The 20,784-nt window shown below is 37.5% G+C and overlaps 1 protein-coding gene across 5 annotated transcripts in view; it reads right to left on the bottom strand.

The window, feature by feature from the left end:
* LOC117210666 (cerebellar degeneration-related protein 2) overlaps positions 1 to 20,784 on the bottom strand; it is a 53,144-nt gene that overhangs the window by 7,164 nt on the left and 25,196 nt on the right. The window contains exon 1 of one of the 5 annotated variants that reach the window (XM_033453896.1): positions 3,993 to 4,017. The exons of 3 other annotated variants lie outside the window; for them this stretch is intronic. In XM_033453896.1, coding sequence (XP_033309787.1) covers positions 3,993 to 4,005 — 13 coding nt within the window. In that variant the 5' untranslated portion in view covers positions 4,006 to 4,017. Of the gene's footprint in view, positions 1 to 1,182; positions 1,338 to 3,992; positions 4,018 to 20,784 lie in introns of those variants that run through there. One more of the 5 variants, XM_033453892.1, reaches the window with a different exon arrangement.

The raw sequence follows: 20,784 nt of genomic DNA, 5'->3' as shown, positions 1-20,784 counted from the left end.
CCCCTTTTTCCCAATTCGCACACGCTTTACACGCGTAATGGGAAATCTCACGACGATAATTGTAGCTGTAATGTGACGCTGCTTATTTTTTTATTGCACCTTGTAATTTTGCGTTATTGTTGCGCTTCCATCTTTGCGCAAATTATAAATTATTCATGTTCGTAAACTATGTAATTCGTGTTTGAAAGAAAGATGCAAATGTGTTGCGAGGTTTTATGACACGAATATTTCATTCGAATTGGTCTTGTTTAAAAATTGTTTAAGTCCATACGAAGACGATAGAAAAAATAATCTACGTGTTTGCTCAAGGACGTGTAAATCATTTATTTCATCCATCCAGTGGACATAAATTACGATACGAACTTCCGTAGAATGGCAGTAAAACTGGTAATTTCATTGCATTTTATTTATTCAAACGAAATTTTAATTAATGCCCGAGTAATTGAACTTTGTTCGCTGAATTCTCTTATCTAAATTGTGAACTCCTATTATGCGTATAAAAAATAATAGGCGGGAAAATTCGCCAACTCTTATTGTACGAACTCCAGTTATGTGAACTGCTTGTCCTGGCGGACAGGTTCAGACAAATGGAATTCTTCTGTATTCCGCAGAAGCTTATACCGCACTTTGGCATGCGCTAGATAAATAAAATAAGCGATTGATACCTGTTATCAAGTTTTTAAGACAACACCGAGATACGTTACTCTGCTATTATTTGATTTTTGAAAATATTTTACGGAATTTGGATAATACCACTGGATTATGTACCCGATAAAAATTCACATCTCTAAGTTTTCTTTTTCAAGGATGAATTAAAATATAGTTTGCGAACATAGATAATTTATAGTACAAGGTAAATGGCAATCACTTTGAAAGAAGAGATATATCGTATACACATCGTTAGCACTGTCATTGACGTGATATCTTGCTCATAAATGACGAAACGATTTAATCGACTGCATAGCGGATATTTTAGAATTCAAGTTTAACGAGCATGCTGTCACGTTTGACTCGAAAGTTCTGACATTAGATAGAAAAACGTAGTTTTCCGTTATTCCCGCACTTCCGCAAATTCGTCTCCCTAAACTCATTCAGAGTCAATTCGCCGCGCAAACGCTCCAACACGAGACCACTGTTCCAAGAACTTTGACATCACGAAAATGATTTTCCATTTTGGTATACCTTGCGGATTTTCAAGATACGACAGCTCGACGGAGTAATCCCAACAATCGAAGGAATTTAGCGGCGTCTGCGGATCGCAGACTACGTTATGTCTGCTCATCTTTCCAAGCTCCAGAATCCTGAAAGATGACCCGAACTTCCACTTTTTCTCCTAACACTAGTAACTCGCTAAACGTTCCTCAACGTCACTTTCAACGTATCTTACGAACTGTTCTTCAACACACACTAAACGAACAAGATTTTCACTTGGTCCATCCAGATGATACGATTCGCGAACGAACGTTCCACGCGGAGGAGTCGGGTTATCGACCACAACCGGTTCCAACGAAGGTAGCCGGTCTTCTGTGAATTGCTAGGTAGCCGAGGAACGTGTGCAGCCTAAACGTCGAGTGCCCATCCACTGCTAACTTGCCTCCCTCTCTTCACCTTTATTCCCCTATCCCCTCTCTACTCAGTCCTCTCGCCAACTCTTTCCTTCCCTTCTCCCTCTCTCTTGTTCTTTTTCACCTGGTGCAATTCCCTTCTGGCGATGGCGAGCATCTTTCCTCGGGTACTGCCTCCCTCGGGTACTCTCACTCCGCGTGGCCACCTCTTTTTCCTTTCCCTTCTTCCCATTCCGTGAACGCGTATCTGTTTCTCTACCGGGTATACACCTCTTGATACACGTGCAAACTGTCCCACTTATGCTACCTTTATTTCAAACGATCAACGTCCATCACGGCATTGTTATTTCGGCACATAGATATTTCGTTTATAACTGGCGTGTTTGTCGGCCAGGTCTCCATCTCGACTCTGATCGTCAGCGGTAACACGCTACGTAAGTACGCAATTGAAATTTTCGGCAATTCGGGCAATTTCGAGAACGCGTGAATAAATAAAATTGAATATCGAAATTATGTAAACATATCTTTTACGTTACGAGGTAGCGCGGTAATTAGTGGCAAATTCTCCGCACTGGAAATTCCAGTTGTGTCGAGATTTTTGTTTTTCGGTGAACTTTGAATCTTTTCCGAGGTATTCTTACGTGACCAATTCGTATAAATATTTGATTAAGAAAACAAGCGAAGTATCAAATGTCGGATAATCAACGGCATTCTCGTTTTAATCAGAGTGTACAGCACGATTCGAAGATCGCGAACGAATCGGTAGAAGAGCAGCTCCTTAGCCGTACGAAGCTCGCGGATAAATAAATATACTTTTTGTAGGCGGAAAAGCGTAAAATTAACCATCGAACACGTGGCGCGTTACACAATGAATCGCGGCAAGACCGTCGAGTCGCATCTCGTTTGATCGCAAGACGCGAAACCTCTTGCCCGGCAGTCGTGGAAACCACTTGCTCGTGGTATTTCGATTTAAATAACCCCTGGTGACCTCGAGCCCGCCGCTGAATCGATTCTCCTGCCGAATACTTTCTCCTGGGAATGCCTCGCGAAACATTATTAATCTCTTCATCGGCCGAAATAAAAGAAAGGAGGCTATTGTTGGCGTGGACCCGAGAGCCTCGCAGAAGGCGTAGCAACCGCACAGGTGCACCTATACGTGTACAGAGCGGCGACCTTTCCAGAGCACAGAGGAATACTGCGTGGCGCGTGAAACCGCTTTGAAAATATTACCGATATTAAGTAGAGTATGTACGTCAGCTGACTGGATCATTATCGCTCTACCACACCCTGTACGCGAGCATGCCGCGTGTAGAGTCGAGTTTTATAAAGCAACAACAAAGCACGTGGCATGTCTTGCTGTAAAACGTAATTTCACACTTGGGTTTAGCGGGCGGCCGGCACGAGTGTGGGAAATAGTCGGCGGATACAGGTCAAATCGTATATCAACGATCTCCAACGATTTCCATACCTCTTCTATCCTTGTTATTTTATCGCGCGCTTTTCAAATTTAAGCGCGCCGCGTTCTTCGTTACGCTCCGCTTTATTCCCTTTTGTTTCGATAATACGAAAAAACGTTGCACACTGTTAGAATATTTAAGTCTTCTATTCCTATAAGCACCCACAGCTACCACCTTTGATTTATCCTGTAACAAAAGCGTATTTGCAGCTTGCCTGCAGGTGCTTATCGAAGGGTTAAACGAAAGTACGTATTCCAGTCGTATTTCACGAAACTAATCGCGCGTTGCCGCGTAACTATTCCGTTTTCACTTATTGTTCAAATAAAGCGACGCGTAAAAAATTTGCCATTGGCTTAAACGAATCATCCGCTCCTGCGACCCGTTGAAATACGTGGGTTTCTTTCCCATCATTGTGCCGAACAGGGCATAAAGCACACACGCGACATTCTAGGACTATTTCTCTCGAAGATGCTCGCACCGTAAATTCCACAGGTCTCCGTTGTTCTGGATATCGTTGTTTATTTTCGCGTACGTTCGCAGGTGCGTGCAGTTTGAGCAAAACTCGAGAGAAACAGTCTCTTTCGCTCTGCGATTCTTTTTACGGCAACACGACCTTCGCGGACGAAATTTTTCGCGAAGAATGTCTGATAAAAACAGATATCGTGAAATTCATTCGACGTATAAATCTGTAAAACAGATACGATTCCTTGTAAGATATAACTGTCGAATTAAAAATTTAAGTATTTAATTTTCAACGTGAGTAGTCATTTTTGTAAGACAGTAATTTTTAACCCTTTTCTCTAATAATCGAAGCAAGATCAAATAGACACACGATCGCATTTAATTTCTCATATAACCATCATAGTATTCACGTAATTATCGTAATTATGCGACGTTATACGTTTAAAACACGATATATACGGACTCGTATAATTTTTGTGAAATTTAAATAATAATTATTATACGGTACCTTCATTCATCATTATCTGCAAACTTGTCCCTTACAAAAAGTTGGTTCAACAGGTTTAACGACTTATTAAATGTAGTATCTGCTTCCACTTTCTACATTCTATATACATATATTACCATCATTATCTTCCTGTATTCGGTTCTTCTAGCACGAGCATCTAAGATACCTTCACCTTTGCTTAGAAGGCAAGAAAAAGCAATAACAGAAAATTCTTTTATTCGAAGGGGCAAATATCCTGGTGAACGAAGATTTCTATTTGCATTTTATTCTAATTTCTCTTCTGGCATCATTAACAAAAAATAAGACGTTTCGAATTTCAATTACTCGTCTCTGTACGAGCTGTGAAATTACTAGATACGTCCAAGAACGAGCAGTCCGAACTGGTCTTCCGTGGTTAACGGAATAAATTATTTCGATTACTTTGATATCAGCTTCGGCGTGAAATCAAAGAAGGAAAAAGGAAAAGAAGGTAATCTAACGCTTCATTCATAAACGAGGCGCGAGAGCGTTGTACCTATTCTCCGAGAAATCTCTTCTTCTCACGAGCCAGAAATTATAAAAACAATGCGTAATAATGCACGATCTTATCTAATGTAACCCGTCAAAAACCTAAATAATTCGTGACAAGCGGTATATGTAAGCAACTTACATGCACGTATACGATATGTGCGAAGAAAGCTCGGTCGAAAGCAAATAACGAAAGTCAGCAGAAAGCAGAAGAGCCTGTTTCGTCGTTTCGATGGACACGCGACAATCCTTCGAGTCGTAAGCATAATGGCGAAAATGATACTTATCTTAATTGCAGTCAATTAATATCCGGAAGCCGAGCGAACGCCGATAGAGATACGTGTAATAAGTTGCAGGCTTTATTAGCGCGCTGTATCTAACGAGATAATCCGCGGGATATCTCATTTGGTTTCTGACACGCTGTTTCGTTGAAAATCAACCAATCACTGCTTTGATTGGTATAATATAAAGTTGTTTGTTGACGTTGGAATTGATACCGTATCGATATTCGTCGATAAATTCTCACAAAATTGAACTGTTACTGTCGATAACATTTTAAAAGCCACAGGCCACGAGTTCTTCGACTGTTTTCATTATACAGGTTTAATCGTTACGAGTTAATAGTTAACGCAATATTGTTGATTAATAAAAGAGTTGAGTTTTACAAATTACTGGACGTTTTGAGAATCATTTCCGACTGAAAAATCGTTACTCGGTCCGAATATTCGAATATCGAGCTGTTTGAAACTTTATGGAATATCTATTCCATCGCTATCTGCACTCGATTGGAAATCATTAATCCGAAAGGGGACAAGTCAAGAGAAACATGAACACGCTGTAACTCGCTTTCAAACTATGTGCAAATTTATGCGCATTAATTCGAATCGATAAAACGCGGCTTTACAACACTACGCTTCTGGTACTTTCATAAAACCGCGCATTAGCGTTTCGCGCCTAAGCTTGCTGCAATAACATTAACATCCTCGAACCTTATTGACATAGTAAAAGACTGGTTGAGGTGTTGTTGCAGTGCTGAAAATGATTTGAAAAGAAAAGCATACCGATAATAAATTCTTTTATATATATGCTGTTCGTGCTTAGGAAACTCTTTTAGTGAGAGAAAAACACGATTCGCTGCAAATCGACGCAAAGAACGCAGCAGGATTGAACTGCGGAATTAATGAATCGAACCGCTATGACAGATGTTCTATATGATTTAGTTTGTCGTGGCGGCTGATGGAATTGGAAAGGAATGTCGCGTTACACGTTTGAAGATTACGCAAGAGCGTGAGAAATGACTAAATAATACCAACTGTCGTAACTTAATGATATATATAAAAACAATAAAAGATTAAGAAAAACCTGTAACGATACAAATGATTGTTATATTTTCATTTGTTTAATCATATTCGTGAAAGCACATAAATATATCTGCGATCTAGCAACGAGACAAAGCATTCAAGAATATAATTATTATCAATTCAGCATTTCAACAATCGAATTCGATAAGAGATCTTGACTCACCACAAACGTGAGCAACTATTTATTAAAGTCTATCAGCGTATCGTTTTAATTACGAATTATGAAAAAAATCCTATTAGAGGTATTTAACTGTATCTAATTATATAGGTATAATAGGAATTCGTATCTTCGAGCGATCGATCTACTGACAATGTAACCATGTAGGGATGTAGCAAATGCAAAAACATTCTATTTTCTAATGGTTTACGACGATGTAATTACACCTTCGAAAGCGTGTTTCTTATGTGTACGTGCAGGTACGTACACACGTGGACACACAAATGTGGATGATAATTTAGGAAGAAGCTTGTTCATGCACCTAGCGAACGGCGTTACGTGAAAATTACTGTCCTGACGATAAATACTGAATGGCTAGTTTCACATCCTTAGGGCTTCGATGTCTCAAGAAACTTCCGTACTAGAAACGGATATTTTATTTGTCAAGTTTCATGCGAATTTAATTAAAGACAATGGATAATTTCGAAGAAAATTACATTCTACGCGGTGGAATAATGCTGGACCCATCTATCGAAAATAAATCTGTGGAAATTACGTTGGACGTTAGACATCAGAGAAAAAAATTTGAGTGAAAAAAATTAATTGAACACTTGGAACGATAAACAATGTAAGTACCGTCAGAAAGCGAAGATTTCTAATAGATATGTGTTTATAATATTTATTACCAAATGCTGTGGATTTTCAGTGATCAGCACATTTACAAAATTTAGTTAAATCTACTTCTTTACACGCTGTACTTTTTTTTTTTTTTACTTTCACAAGTAACATTCAATGTTAATATCCAAAGACGAACATCGAGTCTATATTAGGCACTCTGCGTTTTTCATCGACATTTAAGGAGATCAGCGAGGAATATTGTATTCCAAAACGCTAGAACAATACGATACGGGGAAAATACTTGCATTGTTTTAGAAAGGAAAATATAAATAATTATGCCAAACAGTTTTTGCTTTAGTGGTTACGCTAATTGAATGAGTTGAGTTCTTTAAGTGAGGAGAACGGATGCACATGTCTATTGCGGTAAAAGTGTTTTCAGCACGAATTCACATGTTTCTTCAAACACTTTTAATTTTTCTGGATACACACAGTTTCGTTATTCTTTCTGTTCGTCTACTTGTTAATTTTGACAAGTTGCGTTTTCCGTAGAAATAGTTTATTACCGAAAGTTGGCATTACCACAAGAAAAATGCCGCAAGTACCGTTTTGTTCATACAGAGGTTCAAGAATGAAGAATTTCGATAGTTGACATACAATTTACGTATGTTGTATGAACTGGCGAGTAGAATACGAAACGAATTTATCGTGTTATTCGGCATTCGTGCACGTAGCTTACATACGTGCGAATCTTTTTAATATACATGTCATGTGGGTCATGTTTATTTCAATAGGATGGATTTTTTCTTGGTGAAAAATTTATGTTACATAGTATTTTTGTAATACAGAGAATAGATCAACGAACAGCTCCAGTGTTCTATATTAATACAAAATTATAACAATGTTCTGGAATGTCAGTTTTTAATGTTTTTATACCGAGTTTAATTTTCTTAGCGACTCTGTACGAACTTTTTAACAAAATTTTCAGTCTTCGCTTCGAATAACTAAATATGCTGAACATACGAGTTCCCTGTAATGTAAAGAAACATTGCATAAATAATGACTTAGGAAATCAAAGGTAAGCGATAAAACAGAAGTGCAAGGTCTGGGAAGTGACTTTTTGAATAATAATCTGAATAACTGTCGAGCTCGTACGCGAACGAAAAGTCAGACAAAAATGTCAAAGCGAAAAAGAAGGTTGTTTTTCAGATCTCATTAATACATCACAGTAGATTATCTCTTACAACGTTTATTGTATTTTCTAGCAAAATAAATATTCCACGATTGACTTAAAAACAAATTCTTATAAACGCAAATTATTATCAGAATTCTATTTTGTGCTATTAAATTGCTAAAATATGACGTTGTGCGTCCGGTCTTTGTACCGATGACGAATATCCATGAACATCTTTACAGGCCACTAAAACCAAACAGCCCGAAACTTACTCACGCGTTATGAACCTTTAAAATACAGATATCCTCAGTAAGTTGTTATTTACATAGAAAGCAAATACAAGAATGGAAGGTACAAGATTTAGAATGCAGAGAGTTCCTTTCAGCAGCTCAAAGTTTTAGTGCGAGCCAATCCTAATCCTAATTTTATCAACACGTGCTAAACCGTAGTCGAGGATAAGAGAATATCGGCAATAGTTAGCCTACATTTAAGAAAGATCAACGAAAGGTAACAATAAAGAATTAGTCATGCTATGGCCGATGCTTCCTTCAGTTGCATTGGGTATGTCTAACAGATGCTAGGCTAGAAGAGAGGATCCCAACTTACCGTTATCTACAGCAATATAATCTTCTGTGAGTACGGAATGCAAATACTTTCTAGAATTTTTGATTCGGTGCTTGTACTATTATCTGTTCTTTCTTACCTAGCTTTCCTACCTAGCTTTCTTATCTAGCTTTCTTCGATTTTATTATATCATATATCAATCTATGTAGAAAATTTTACAGTGTTTCAAATTCTGAGTGAAAAAAAAACTTTCTATTTTTTTATTCAGTACCATTATTTATTATCATAAATAATTTCCTAACTTTTATAATTATATATGTATTAAGAACTCTGTACACCTGTCGCGGATTCTTCGTTACAAATCAAATTGACAAACTAAATGGAATGACGCTCAGATAGATGTAAACTGAAAATTTCACAGTGAGACTAATACAGTTTATGACGAAATTTACTTAAAATGCTTGTATCGAATATAGAAAATTAATTTTTATTTGATTTTTATTCGATTGCTGCATAATTTCTGTCTACTGAGTTACCATTAAGAGAAAAGTGGTGAAAGACATTAGACTATCGTTAACGTCTTAGAAGCTGCCTGTTTTCCCCTGTGTCGTTCGACTCCAGACGAATCAAGTCTCACGATCCAAGTATTAATTACAAAATGAAAAGTACTTCGGCGTTATGGTCCACCTTTTGTCTCGATACATCACGATTCAGCTCGAGGCTACTCTCTGGAAAGTATACATTGTTCGTGGTTCTTCGTGGTCGTTCCTTATTGTTTCGTTCAAGTACGTTCGCACCTAAATCCTCTGGCGATGTGATCGTTCATTCGTGAAGAACAAATTATTTCGGTTGGAAGATTAATCGTCTATTTGAAAGGAAAGTAATCGTAATGACTGAAATGGAAACTGAAAGCGAATCTTCTTCAACGTTGTACCCTCAGCTACCACTCATTTTTGAGAATTTTGAAATAATATTTGAATAATATCAAGGATGAAATAAAATCTTTTAAATTTCATTCGTTAAACATTTTTTGTCTAATATATTTTCTTGTGTAGGTTCTAACGCTTTAAAACTATAGTTTGGCCCAATTACATGGGACATTCTGTGTAACGCGAGTTATACGCTTGATGTAGGTCGTGCCTGTTCGATTCGAGATAGAAAATTGCAAATGCAACGAAGCGTCAAAGCACAAATGTAAGTTTTTCTTAACTTTCATTCGTTTTAATTACTATAGTATAAAACTCTAATTATCTTTCTTATAGACGTTTTCGAAGCTAGATAACGCAAATTAAACAGAAATTAAGGTATGATTGAATTTAACTGAAGAAGCAATACATTTTGAACTTACGCAATACTCATAAGGAAGTACAATACGGAAGAAAGAGTTTGACCGATTGTAACTAACACAGTGAATAATGCAACATTTGTTTCCTTACTATAAAAAGTAATCGATTTTATTACAACATATGATAGTATCAAAATAACGTGAACGTGGAATTTGAGCAGCTGTGTAGTTTTAAGATAATCCGAAAAGTAGTCGTAATAAAAGTCAAAGCTTTCACTCTTTTAATATATTTTTAACATAACACCTAGTTTTATATTTTTAACATAAAGCTTAATTTTTAAAGCTAAAGGACTATTATTTAATACAAGTTAATCAACGTTGACAATTTAAATTGGCTAAGTAATACCATAGAAATAAAAATAATTTTTCAAATATAAGTGCTTATATAACGTATGTAACAATAGAAAATATCTAGCGTTCCCGTAGAAATTTAGGAAGATAATAAAATTCATTTCCTGATTTCGTTACGTAAAGAACGATAATACTTAACGAACGTCAATATATCACTTCTCTGTCGTTGATATATTATTCAATATGAATAACTTTGTATTGCATTGTACTATACCTTACCCTTCCGTCTATCTACTTGCTCTCTATTTCTTATGGATTTTTAATTACCACTTGACGCAACGAATAATGCATTATACCGTGTAGGTGATCGATATAATGGTAATTTCCTTAAAAGTTTGGTATCCATATAAATTAATCCGTGATTCATAATCTCGAACGTACTTAGGATAATTGCGGATTTATATTCAGAATGAAATTGAAATGGTCAGTTTGAATAATCCTTCTTCAAAAGGAAACAGTTTCAATCTCGTCGCAAATCGACGTAAACAAGCAAGTGGCTATCTGCTATAACAATTGTACCGAGTGAAAGTATAAACGACGATGTACGGAAAGGGTTGACGTGATAATTAGATACGCGTTTAAACGTGCCGTTTTGTCTGTTACACTTGTAAACGGTAGTTGAAAACATACCGATAACGTTTACGTTATGTTTGATGCACGATCAATTTGCTCAACACCTACACATTTTAGGGTAAACATTATTATCAGAGTCGATAATAACTGGGCCTTTCTATGTTCGTTCGGCCTGGTTTTAATCTGCGTTATTGCCTTTTGTCTTCTCTCGCGCAGACAGGTCAAGACATTCACATTTGCTTTGCCTACTTTACTAGAGACTACGCTTCCTAATAAATTCTTACGATGAAAACCATCGCTCGTAGCGATGAAAAGAATGCAAGTTAATTTACTTACTTAGTATAGGGGAATAGCAGAGTCAAGTGCGATCAATTGTATGTATTTATCTGACAGTAAAGATTTCAATAACACTTTCATGACAGAAACGATAACTCAGACGTGCGACGTGATTTTTCTTCCAGTAAATATCTGGTCAGTGAAATGCGAACATTATTCTCTATATTCTTGCTTTTGATTCTTGCACGTTGTGAGAAACATTTTACTGTTCTTGAAAAGAGAAATATATGGTGTAAATATATACAGTAACTTTGAAAATGTAATAAAGTGATAAAGCACGGAGAAATTCACTTTGAAATTGTACCGATAATGCTACTGATGTCTAAGAACTTATCTGTGCTACATCCAACCTTATCGATCAAAGGAAAAAATTAAGATCAACGAAACTAGCATATTTGAAAATAAACAGAGACCGCCGTTATCAAAAATAATTAAACTATTTTCTACGTGAGAAGCGTCAACCTCCTTTGTTTTATCGAACTATCACTCAACTATTATTGCGTAAGTTCTTTGAATATGACAGAAAAATCAAGTGTAACCATTTACATTTCAAAAGTTCTTCCGCTTTCGCCGCTATCCATCGCCGATTGCGATAGGATCGTCTTAAATACGACATGTAATAGGACTTAAGAATTTGATTCTTTTTCCCTTTATTTTTATTTACCTATTTTTTCATTTTGTTAAATATACAAGTAGTCGGTTAGCAACGCTACCCACACAGAAAGCTGCATGACTCACGGCTCTTGTTCAGAAGTCAAGAGAGTGCCGCGTTCACTTCCGTCACAGCAATTTATTGCATCACTAGCGTTATTTGATAGAAGATTGTTCCGAAGTATCTGGACGATACACCCACTCGACTTTTGGAAACGGCGGAATATTAGGTTAAGTAAAAAGTTCTGAGCGTTTTTCGCTAGATGTCTTTAGTGAGCCATATCTCACGATGTGCACATCGCATCGAGTCATAGTATACACCGATTTCAAGGTGATATTACGCATCAAAAAGGTTCTTTGTCAGTTTTGTGTTCGGTGAAGCCAGTTGTGTGTTACAGCGTTCGAAAATGGAGATAAAAAAAGAGAAAATTCGATACATTCTTCAGTACCACTACGACCAAGGTGAAAAGGCGGAGCAGGCGGCCAAAAAAATTTGTGCTGTTTATGGACCCAGTACAGTATCGAATGCAACAGCAAAGCGGTGGTTCCAACGATTCCGTTCTGGTAATATGGACGTCGAAGATGAGGCACGCTCTGGTAGGCCAATCGTCGAAAATGTGGATAAAATCATGGAAATCGTCGAGTCGGACCGGCATGTGAGCACTTATTCCATTGCCCAGGAACTGAAGATTAGCCAGAAAACCGTTTGGAACCATTTGCATAAGGCTGGTCTCAAGAAGAAGCTCGACGTATGGGTGCCACATGAATTGACGCAAAAGAACCTTTTGGACCGAATTGATGCCTGCGATTCTTTGTTGAGACGTAACGAAATCGACCCATTTTTGAAGCGGATGGTGACTGGCGATGAAAAATGGGTCACATACGAGAACAACAGCCGAAAAAGATCGTGGTCCAATCGCGGTGGGCCGGCCCAAACGATCGCCAAGCGTGGATTAACGGCCAAGAAGGTTTTATTGTGTGTTTGGTGGGATTGGAAGGGAATCATCCATTATGAGCTGCTCCCATCGGGGCAAACACTTAATTCGGACCTCTATTGTCAACAACTGACCAGACTGAAGCAGGCGATCGACCAGAAGCGGCCAGAATTGGCCAATAGGAAAGGTGTTGTGTTCCATCAAGACAACGCCAGGCCGCACACATCTTTAACGACGCGTCAGAAGCTCCGAGAGCTTGGCTGGGAGGTTCTATCGCATCCGCCGTACAGTCCAGACCTGGCACCAAGCGATTATCACCTTTTTAAGTTTTTGCAAAATTTTCTTGATGGTACAAAACTGGCCTCAAGAGAGGCTTGTGAAAATGAGCTGGTCAAGTTTTTTACCAATAGGGACGAGGACTTCTTCAACCGCGGAATTATGAAATTGCCTTCAAAATGGACAAAAGTAATCGAACAAAACGGCGCATATTTAATCTAAATCGAATAATCTTGACTATGTTAATTTCATCGTCGAAATAAAGCGAAAAAGCGCTCAGAACTTTTTACTTCACCTAATACTTAATCTTTGGCAGTGTTCGCCCAGACTTTGTTACAGTGTCACATTATAATCATTGATCTACTCTCTTTGGTTAAAATATCCCATTCAGATTTTTTCATATTTTCCGAAACAGGTTGAAATATTTGGAACTCCCTGTGTTTTTGACCCTTTAAGTAACGTTATGTCGTGCACGTCCTGTTACGAAATAACGACTGAATGTCTTCAATCGGACAAAGACTTTGCGAAAACTGAAAACTTCTGTTTTCTCCGATTTTAGAAAAAAATTTTGTATAAGATAAATGTTGTTATTAGACAAATGTGCTAATTTTAAAACGAATCCCGCAGTATAGAGACAATATCATTGAAGAAAACGGAAGTTACAAGAGAGCCGGAGAACTCTCGGTGATCATTGCAAACAGAGGAAACTCAATCGGCGAGAGTTTATTTATCGGTTGCTTTTTAACCGCAACACTTTCCAGCCCTTCTCCGCTACTTGGATTTCAGACAAGAAGAATGAATAGTCGACCACGAAAATTCTTCGGCTGCGATCGACGTATAACGTTGAATTTCTACGTAGACACAACATGTTCGGAATAGAGAAACCAAAATGAACAAAGGTATTCACGAAACAATCCATAAACAAAGGTATTGGGAATATAAGAGATGAAGAAATAAATCCATTAGAGAGCAACAGTAATTTACTTCCTGTCGAGTGTCGAGAGAGAAATTTATGTTAATCGATCTCAAGCGATTGCCATTGATCCTTTCAACGATGACCTGAGTCGGGTGTAATTTTCGAAAGTCATAGCAGTCGCAACGACTATCACTTACCCGGTCTTTTCATTGTCGATTTGTTTCGTTAATAATACCGGTTTCGGATAGCTTATTTTCATAGGAAACTACGCGATTAAAAGCACGTCAAAGAAAACGATTCACCTTATTGGAACATTCACCATTTCTAGACGCGAATGATTGCTGGTAGAAAAGATGTGGGTCAAATATCTTTTTCGTAAACTACCATCTCTGAAAATTTCATCGCGATCAACCATTGACACTCGAGACTGATGAGTAAAAAATATAAAAAATTAAAAATTTGTAACATTTGTAAAAACAAGGAAATGAGCGAGAACGAATTTCGAATTGTGTTGAATGACACTGAATAACCTCGGAGAATACACGTGTCGTGGGTGAATGGACGCGTCTTTCAATTAGAGCGGATTACACGCCTAGTTGCCTTGAAGTATCAAAGGCATTTTTGCAGAGAAAAATAACTGTATGCTGATCTCTCAATTACAGAAATCGGATTAGATAGTATATAGTACAGTACCTGTTACGATTAATATTCGACGTTATTAAAAGCAGAAGAGAAGCACGACCTTAACTTTCCCGCATTCTAGTCAAGAAAGGTCCCGACAAGCTGAAGCAGATCATTCCAACTTTCCTCGTATTCTAATTAGGGAAAAGTTGCCTTGTACTAAAGAGAACGCGATAAACGCGAGAAACGGCTAGTCGGAACAGTCGTACTTTTTGCTTCGTCTTTTTGCCAGTTGATCGCTCGCTTTTTATCCTGTCGTCTCTTTGGGAATCAACGCTCTTCCGGAAGTTCTCCTCTCTACGAGTATTACGATATACGTACAATAAAAAGAGAATTAATATAACTGGTATAATTAACAGAGACTCTGCCATCCTGTGAGAACTATGGGTTTCATTCTAAACGAGAATTATGAATAAATCAGTTACCACGGTTGGAATGGTTACAAGCGTAGGAATTGTTACATCCTTCACACGCATATTTACACTATATGACATGGCGTATACTCTGTTCCAGTTTTTAAAGCAACTAGGCTGGGGAAGGATACGGTAGAAGTTTTGAATGGCTCTACGCGTTAAGGTGAGAATTGTTATTATCGGACTGCGAATATTTACGCACTTATTGAAAATTCGGAAATCTAACAAAATGCACATGGTATGTACATATGCGAACTGTGATGTGTATTTTCAAGAATAGTGTCGCTTGTATCTGTCGATATAGATTGAGAAACTAATTAATGTGCGACACACGCGCAAACATTTCACATAACTGATAGTTGTAACTTTTTACTTCACTTAAGGTGAAAGGTCTTTTACATGTTATGTAAAATCGTTGCGAAACGTATAATCCGATATCGACGCTACATTTTGACATAATCCACTTTTTCTTCATTAATTTTTAAGCGTTGATGACATTCAGTCAAAAGCTGTAGAGATTTATGTCAATACTATACGAAATGTCAATGAATGACCAAACTGTAATTATTCAATTCGTGAAAATTATTCAAATATTATGTTTATTAGCATATATTTTAATCGTAATTATTAAAAATATTTTAAAGAATGTCTAACAGGTTTTTCTAATTATCCAAAGGAAACAGTTCATGGCGCTATATTGTTGCATGAATTTCCAGTTCAATTTCCAAACGTAACACGCAGATTCCAACGCGTTATTACGATGCATCGTGTTAAAGAAAAATTTCACATTATATCGCACGCGATGAAACGATTAGCTCCGAACATCAGGAAAGGAGAAAGGCTTTCGTTTGGCCGATTTCGACATATATTCGTTCGCGAAAGATTTATTGCGAGTGCTTGTTATTCCGCCGACCGTGGGAATCTATCAAACTTCTCAAAGATAACACTCGATGTGATTGTTTTTTGAAAAGATTTTTACCGATCCTTAATGATAATCGTCGTTCATTTACAAGTAAATTACGTAATACGTTCCACCGTGTTATGTCGAATAAGTACGTTAACAAATTTACTATTAAATGAAAAATGTAAATAAGTATACAGAATGCACGTAACGTTAATTTGTTCCATATAAAAGATAACTTCAAAAACTTCAATAATTAACTCCACGCATTTGTTATAGTAAATCAATCAAACTCGAAGATGGTATCCCACTGGGGGTAGCCATCCACATGTTATACCATTATTATACCACTAAGCTATAATATTTTACCAAATGTCCTACTGGACAAATTGTAAAATGTAAATAAATAAATAAATAAAACATTTGTTATACGTTATACGACGAATAAAGATATTTGTAGGAGAGTCCTTCAATTCTGGCATTCAAGAAAGAATCGGTTCTACTCGAAGAATGTTGTGGCGCTCGTTTGCTCGATAGTATCCGAAAGTTTTCGAAGATGCTAATCGAGTATGTCCATTGTTTATTCTGCATTAACGACCTATTGTGTAAATCTTATCGCTTCGAGAGCAAGTAAATTTACGCTTATTACGGTGGACAGTGTCGGAAGGAAACTCGAAGGATATTTCCTGGCAGTTGATCGTAGGTGCGATGGCGCGTAAAACCGAGTCAGTATGCCAAACGCATTTTCTACATGCCGGCGTACGGTTCAACTTCTAACACAGTTACTTTCACAAAACCATGAACATTTTAATTAATAAATACAACTGGAGGAAACAACAACATCGTCCACCTTACATTACGTAAAACGATATTTATACATATGCGTTTATAGCGGTTGTTAAAAGTTTCCAGCCAAAGTTTGGTTTTATATTAAGCTGAACCTTGGTAGCGCTATACATGCAAGTAAATTTCCAATGTAATATTACAATTCCGTAATACGAATAATATTATTTTACAGCCAGTAGTCGGATATTTGTTAACAGGTTGAATGTCCGAAAGGACGATGAATTCAAAAGCGAACACGCGCGTACGAATCCGAGGCAGTGTGTCAAGCGCATTTTTGCAGACTGTTCACTCGTGAACGACAATCAATTCGTCGATCCTACATATCGGAAACGAGACTAGGAAACTGGTAAAGGCAACGAGACGATTGCGTATGAAAAAAATCCAGATACGAGCGGAACGATCGTTCCGAATAGATTGATTTCGTTTCACTTGAAACCACGAACTAAACGGAGTCGCGAATAATTGACCATCGATTCTGGGGAAAATCAGGGTCTGCAACGAACGTGAAGCAAATCGAAATTATGCATCGGCAAGGTCGATCATCTGACCCATGGACCGTTACTTTCCAAATCGAAACTTGCAGTTCCAATTGATAGACATGCATCGCGTTACGGATCGAAACTGAATGCACGAGAAACATATTCTAAATAGTTTCACCGAGTTATGGAAATAGTATGGACTTATTTATTTAGTAAATTTGTTGACAAGGTATCGATTGATCGAACAGTAACGTATAATTACTTCAATCGGAAAAAAGTTTGAAGAAAGCTTTAAGTTCATGCCCAATTAAATGAACTCTCATCTATCCGCTCAAACATACAGTGCTCCTACAAATTGGTATTACCGACTCGATATTCTAAAGAGTTCTAATCCTCGAAAGTATTTAGTAGTATCTATGGCAAACGCTTTTAAGGCAATAGGGTACTCGACAAATTTTTTTTCTTCGCCGGTTAACTAGTTTCCACTTGCGTGTCGCGATAATTACCAACAATGAATGTGCTAAACGAGCGTTAAACAGTGCATTTAGGTCATGTGTAACGATGATAGTTGAGAAACGCTTCACGTAACTTCGTTTTCGTTTGCAGTGTCACGTAGAATCGATTCCTAAATACCTACTTGTAACATTTCGACTTGGATGTTTGTATGTTACAATCGTCTTGTATGGTAGTAATACTTATAATATATTATATTGTCCCCGTGGACATTATGTTTCCAACGAAAACACGACTAATTTTTATTAACCTGTGCGTTGTCGTGACCAGAGATACTATAGAAATGCTAGTTGAACACACGCATCGCACGGATTACCTATATTTTCTTTACCGAATCGAGTCCCACGTTTCTAATCTCATTAAACTCTCATCCAATTACGTAGTACATCATAGTTCCGTATAAATTTGTCTCTCTCTTTAAATTCAAGAGTAATTGCTTTTTGTGTACATTTTCCATTTTCAATGAAGCAGTAATGGTTGAATATTTCGCTAACAGCGTCCATTGATTTTCTTTCTCTTCTTTATTCGATGATGAAACGAGAATATCAAATCAGTCGTCGATATACGTCGAGAGTATGGAATAAATTCGAAACAGTGAAACGAAAGATGTCAAGCGCTATGTTTAATTTGAACTTGCATTATTGTAAGATTATACAAAGATACCGAAGGTATGAGACGTTCTAAATCAATCAAAACGCAATTGCAAACATGTGGATTTCAGAGGGCGATTCGGAACGAAATGTAAAAAGCTAGAATTTCCTTGACCATATCAATTGTCTCGTAATACAGTTTTATTCTCACGATAATGATCATCGTTAAAGCATCTACGGGAAACTGAAATCGAGGACGCTCGATTCGTTCGACCGAGTTGTGCTCCCGCTTCGTGGTACCCATTGTGAAGACACGAAATATCTATCTACATAGAACTCTATGTCTTCGTCCGTCTTACATAATAATATATACAAATAAATATATTTTATTTGTTAATATCCAATCATTTGAATCGTTAACAATCAAATAGGAAACTCTGGGTTAAACAGGCGATACGAATAATAAAGGCAATAAAGTTGTACGAACTATTCGAAACTCACGAGGTTCTCGAATTGCGTTCCCAAGAGAAATGGTAATAGACGCGTGAAGGTGTTCTAAAGAAGGGCGCAGCAGGCGTGAGAGACTCGAAGCATACACTGGCTTGTCAAAGTACGAATGAGAGTTACACATTGCCGCGGATGTTACACTAGTACTACTTTCCTGTTAAAAGATACGTGCTTACATACTTAACCGATACACACGCAGGAAGTAGAGATGTGTGCGAAACGAATATACACCGGAAGGTAAATGTAAGCTATGCAGTTATGTCTATCTATAATCACCTACTCTAGGTACTTTACCGTATTTCCACTGAAGGACAAAGTCTGTATGTATTTAGATTCGTCAGAGAGAAATGACACAACTATCTGTACCAAGACAAAAATGTTTCACTTGCTTTTAAAATACAACAAAGTCGAAACTGTCGGAAGATCTGCCAGACTGTTAGCAATTTATGTATTCGTCGTTGTTCTACAAACATATTTACAAAGGTTCAATGCCCGTGTGTTTTATTATTTAATGCTGAATATTCAAACACTGGCTAGTTTAAAACTCTTGCAGGCAAGGAAGTTAAATTTGGCGTACGATTCCATGGTACGATATAAAGAAGCTTACGGGAGGAATTTGCATTCCTATAGTAGCACGTAGAATGAAAGAATGGGATAAGCACGCTAAAAGATACTTTCGAGCGACAGGTAGTGAATGGGGTGTGTATTTTCAGACGCGTGCTTTGCGTTTATATCTTGTAAAAAGAAGGAAGTAAGGATGTGCATCGACGGGTAATTTACAACTTGTGCCACTCTTCCGGGAATTTTACGACAAATATTTAACGATTCACATCGCCACGTACGCAGGCGTGCGCAAGGATATACGCAAATATATGGACAACGAGTAGTATAGTTTAACTAGTACGGTCCAAGCGATCACTTGCAACAGCGTGTTCTCATTAAAGACTGAAACACAATATCAGGAAATAGAATAATTTTTCGATGTTATATTAGGTCTTGTCTCGATATTATATTATTAGCGTATCAAAATTCGATAGAAAAATTGTTTAATAAATTAGACGACACGCCTGGTTTATGTCGACCATCTCCAAACACCGTATTTCAAAAAGGTTACGTTTCTATTGTTTTCTATATATTATTTTCGTTTATTATATTTCAATATAGCCAATAAAAAAAATCGATGTTTTTAAACTCATAAAACTATGGGCCTCGGCTTAAGCGCCATTACGTACGAACATTGACTATATAAGGGCATTGCTTTTCGCGTGGTTTACAAACTATGTGTCTAACTATGATGTCATAATACTAGTACTGGTAAATAGTTGATGTGACAGGTTCACGCGAGTGACTGATAAAAATCGAAACGCCATGCGCTCGCGTTGTACGCTATATCCCAGTCGCTCCACCCTAAACGCATACCAGACTCATTATACGTCGGCACGCGTATGAAGTGGGTTTCAAACACGGAAGTCTTTGTCCTGCGTAGCTAGGTACGACAAAAAATGTTCTATGTAAGTTACGTAATATATATTTTCATGCGTAAAGAAACTAAGAAGAAGCGAACGTTAATCGTGATCGTGATTAGGTATGTCAAGCATTAACCCTTTAACAGTGTAGCGAGAGACAGGCAAGCAATCATAACGTGTAGAATACGTCAGGATGTTACGGTAGCATTTAAATTTGTACAACTCTAATTACATTTGAGTAACCGAGACGGTGGACGTTCACCATGGACGCCTTCCTTGAACAATTTTTCTTCTTCTGGTAATATCATCTACCGTGCACTGGATACATACTACGCTTGCATTGCATCCGGCCGAGTATTCCTCGACATCCTAAGGTCGTTTCATATTAACGCTCTTGCAGCCGTGCATTTTTCAAGTGTGGGAAACTAACGGAAACTTTATCGTCGAATACGCGTAACCGAAGAAAAGACAATATAAATTCGACGAATAAAATCGCAGAAGCTCTGCGCACGACAGTCTTTAACCCAGAGCTAGTCACTTGTCGCTTCACTAATATCGTTACAGCTCTTACATAATTTAGCTGCTATCGTTAGTGGAATTTTACAAGTCAGAAGCTACGAGTTATCAACGTTAAT

This window comes from Bombus bifarius, unplaced genomic scaffold (assembly GCF_011952205.1).
Source record: "Bombus bifarius isolate JDL3187 unplaced genomic scaffold, Bbif_JDL3187 scf7180000008208, whole genome shotgun sequence".
Classification (NCBI taxonomy): domain Eukaryota; kingdom Metazoa; phylum Arthropoda; class Insecta; order Hymenoptera; family Apidae; genus Bombus; species Bombus bifarius.
This window is presented reverse-complemented; position numbering and strand designations above follow the sequence as displayed.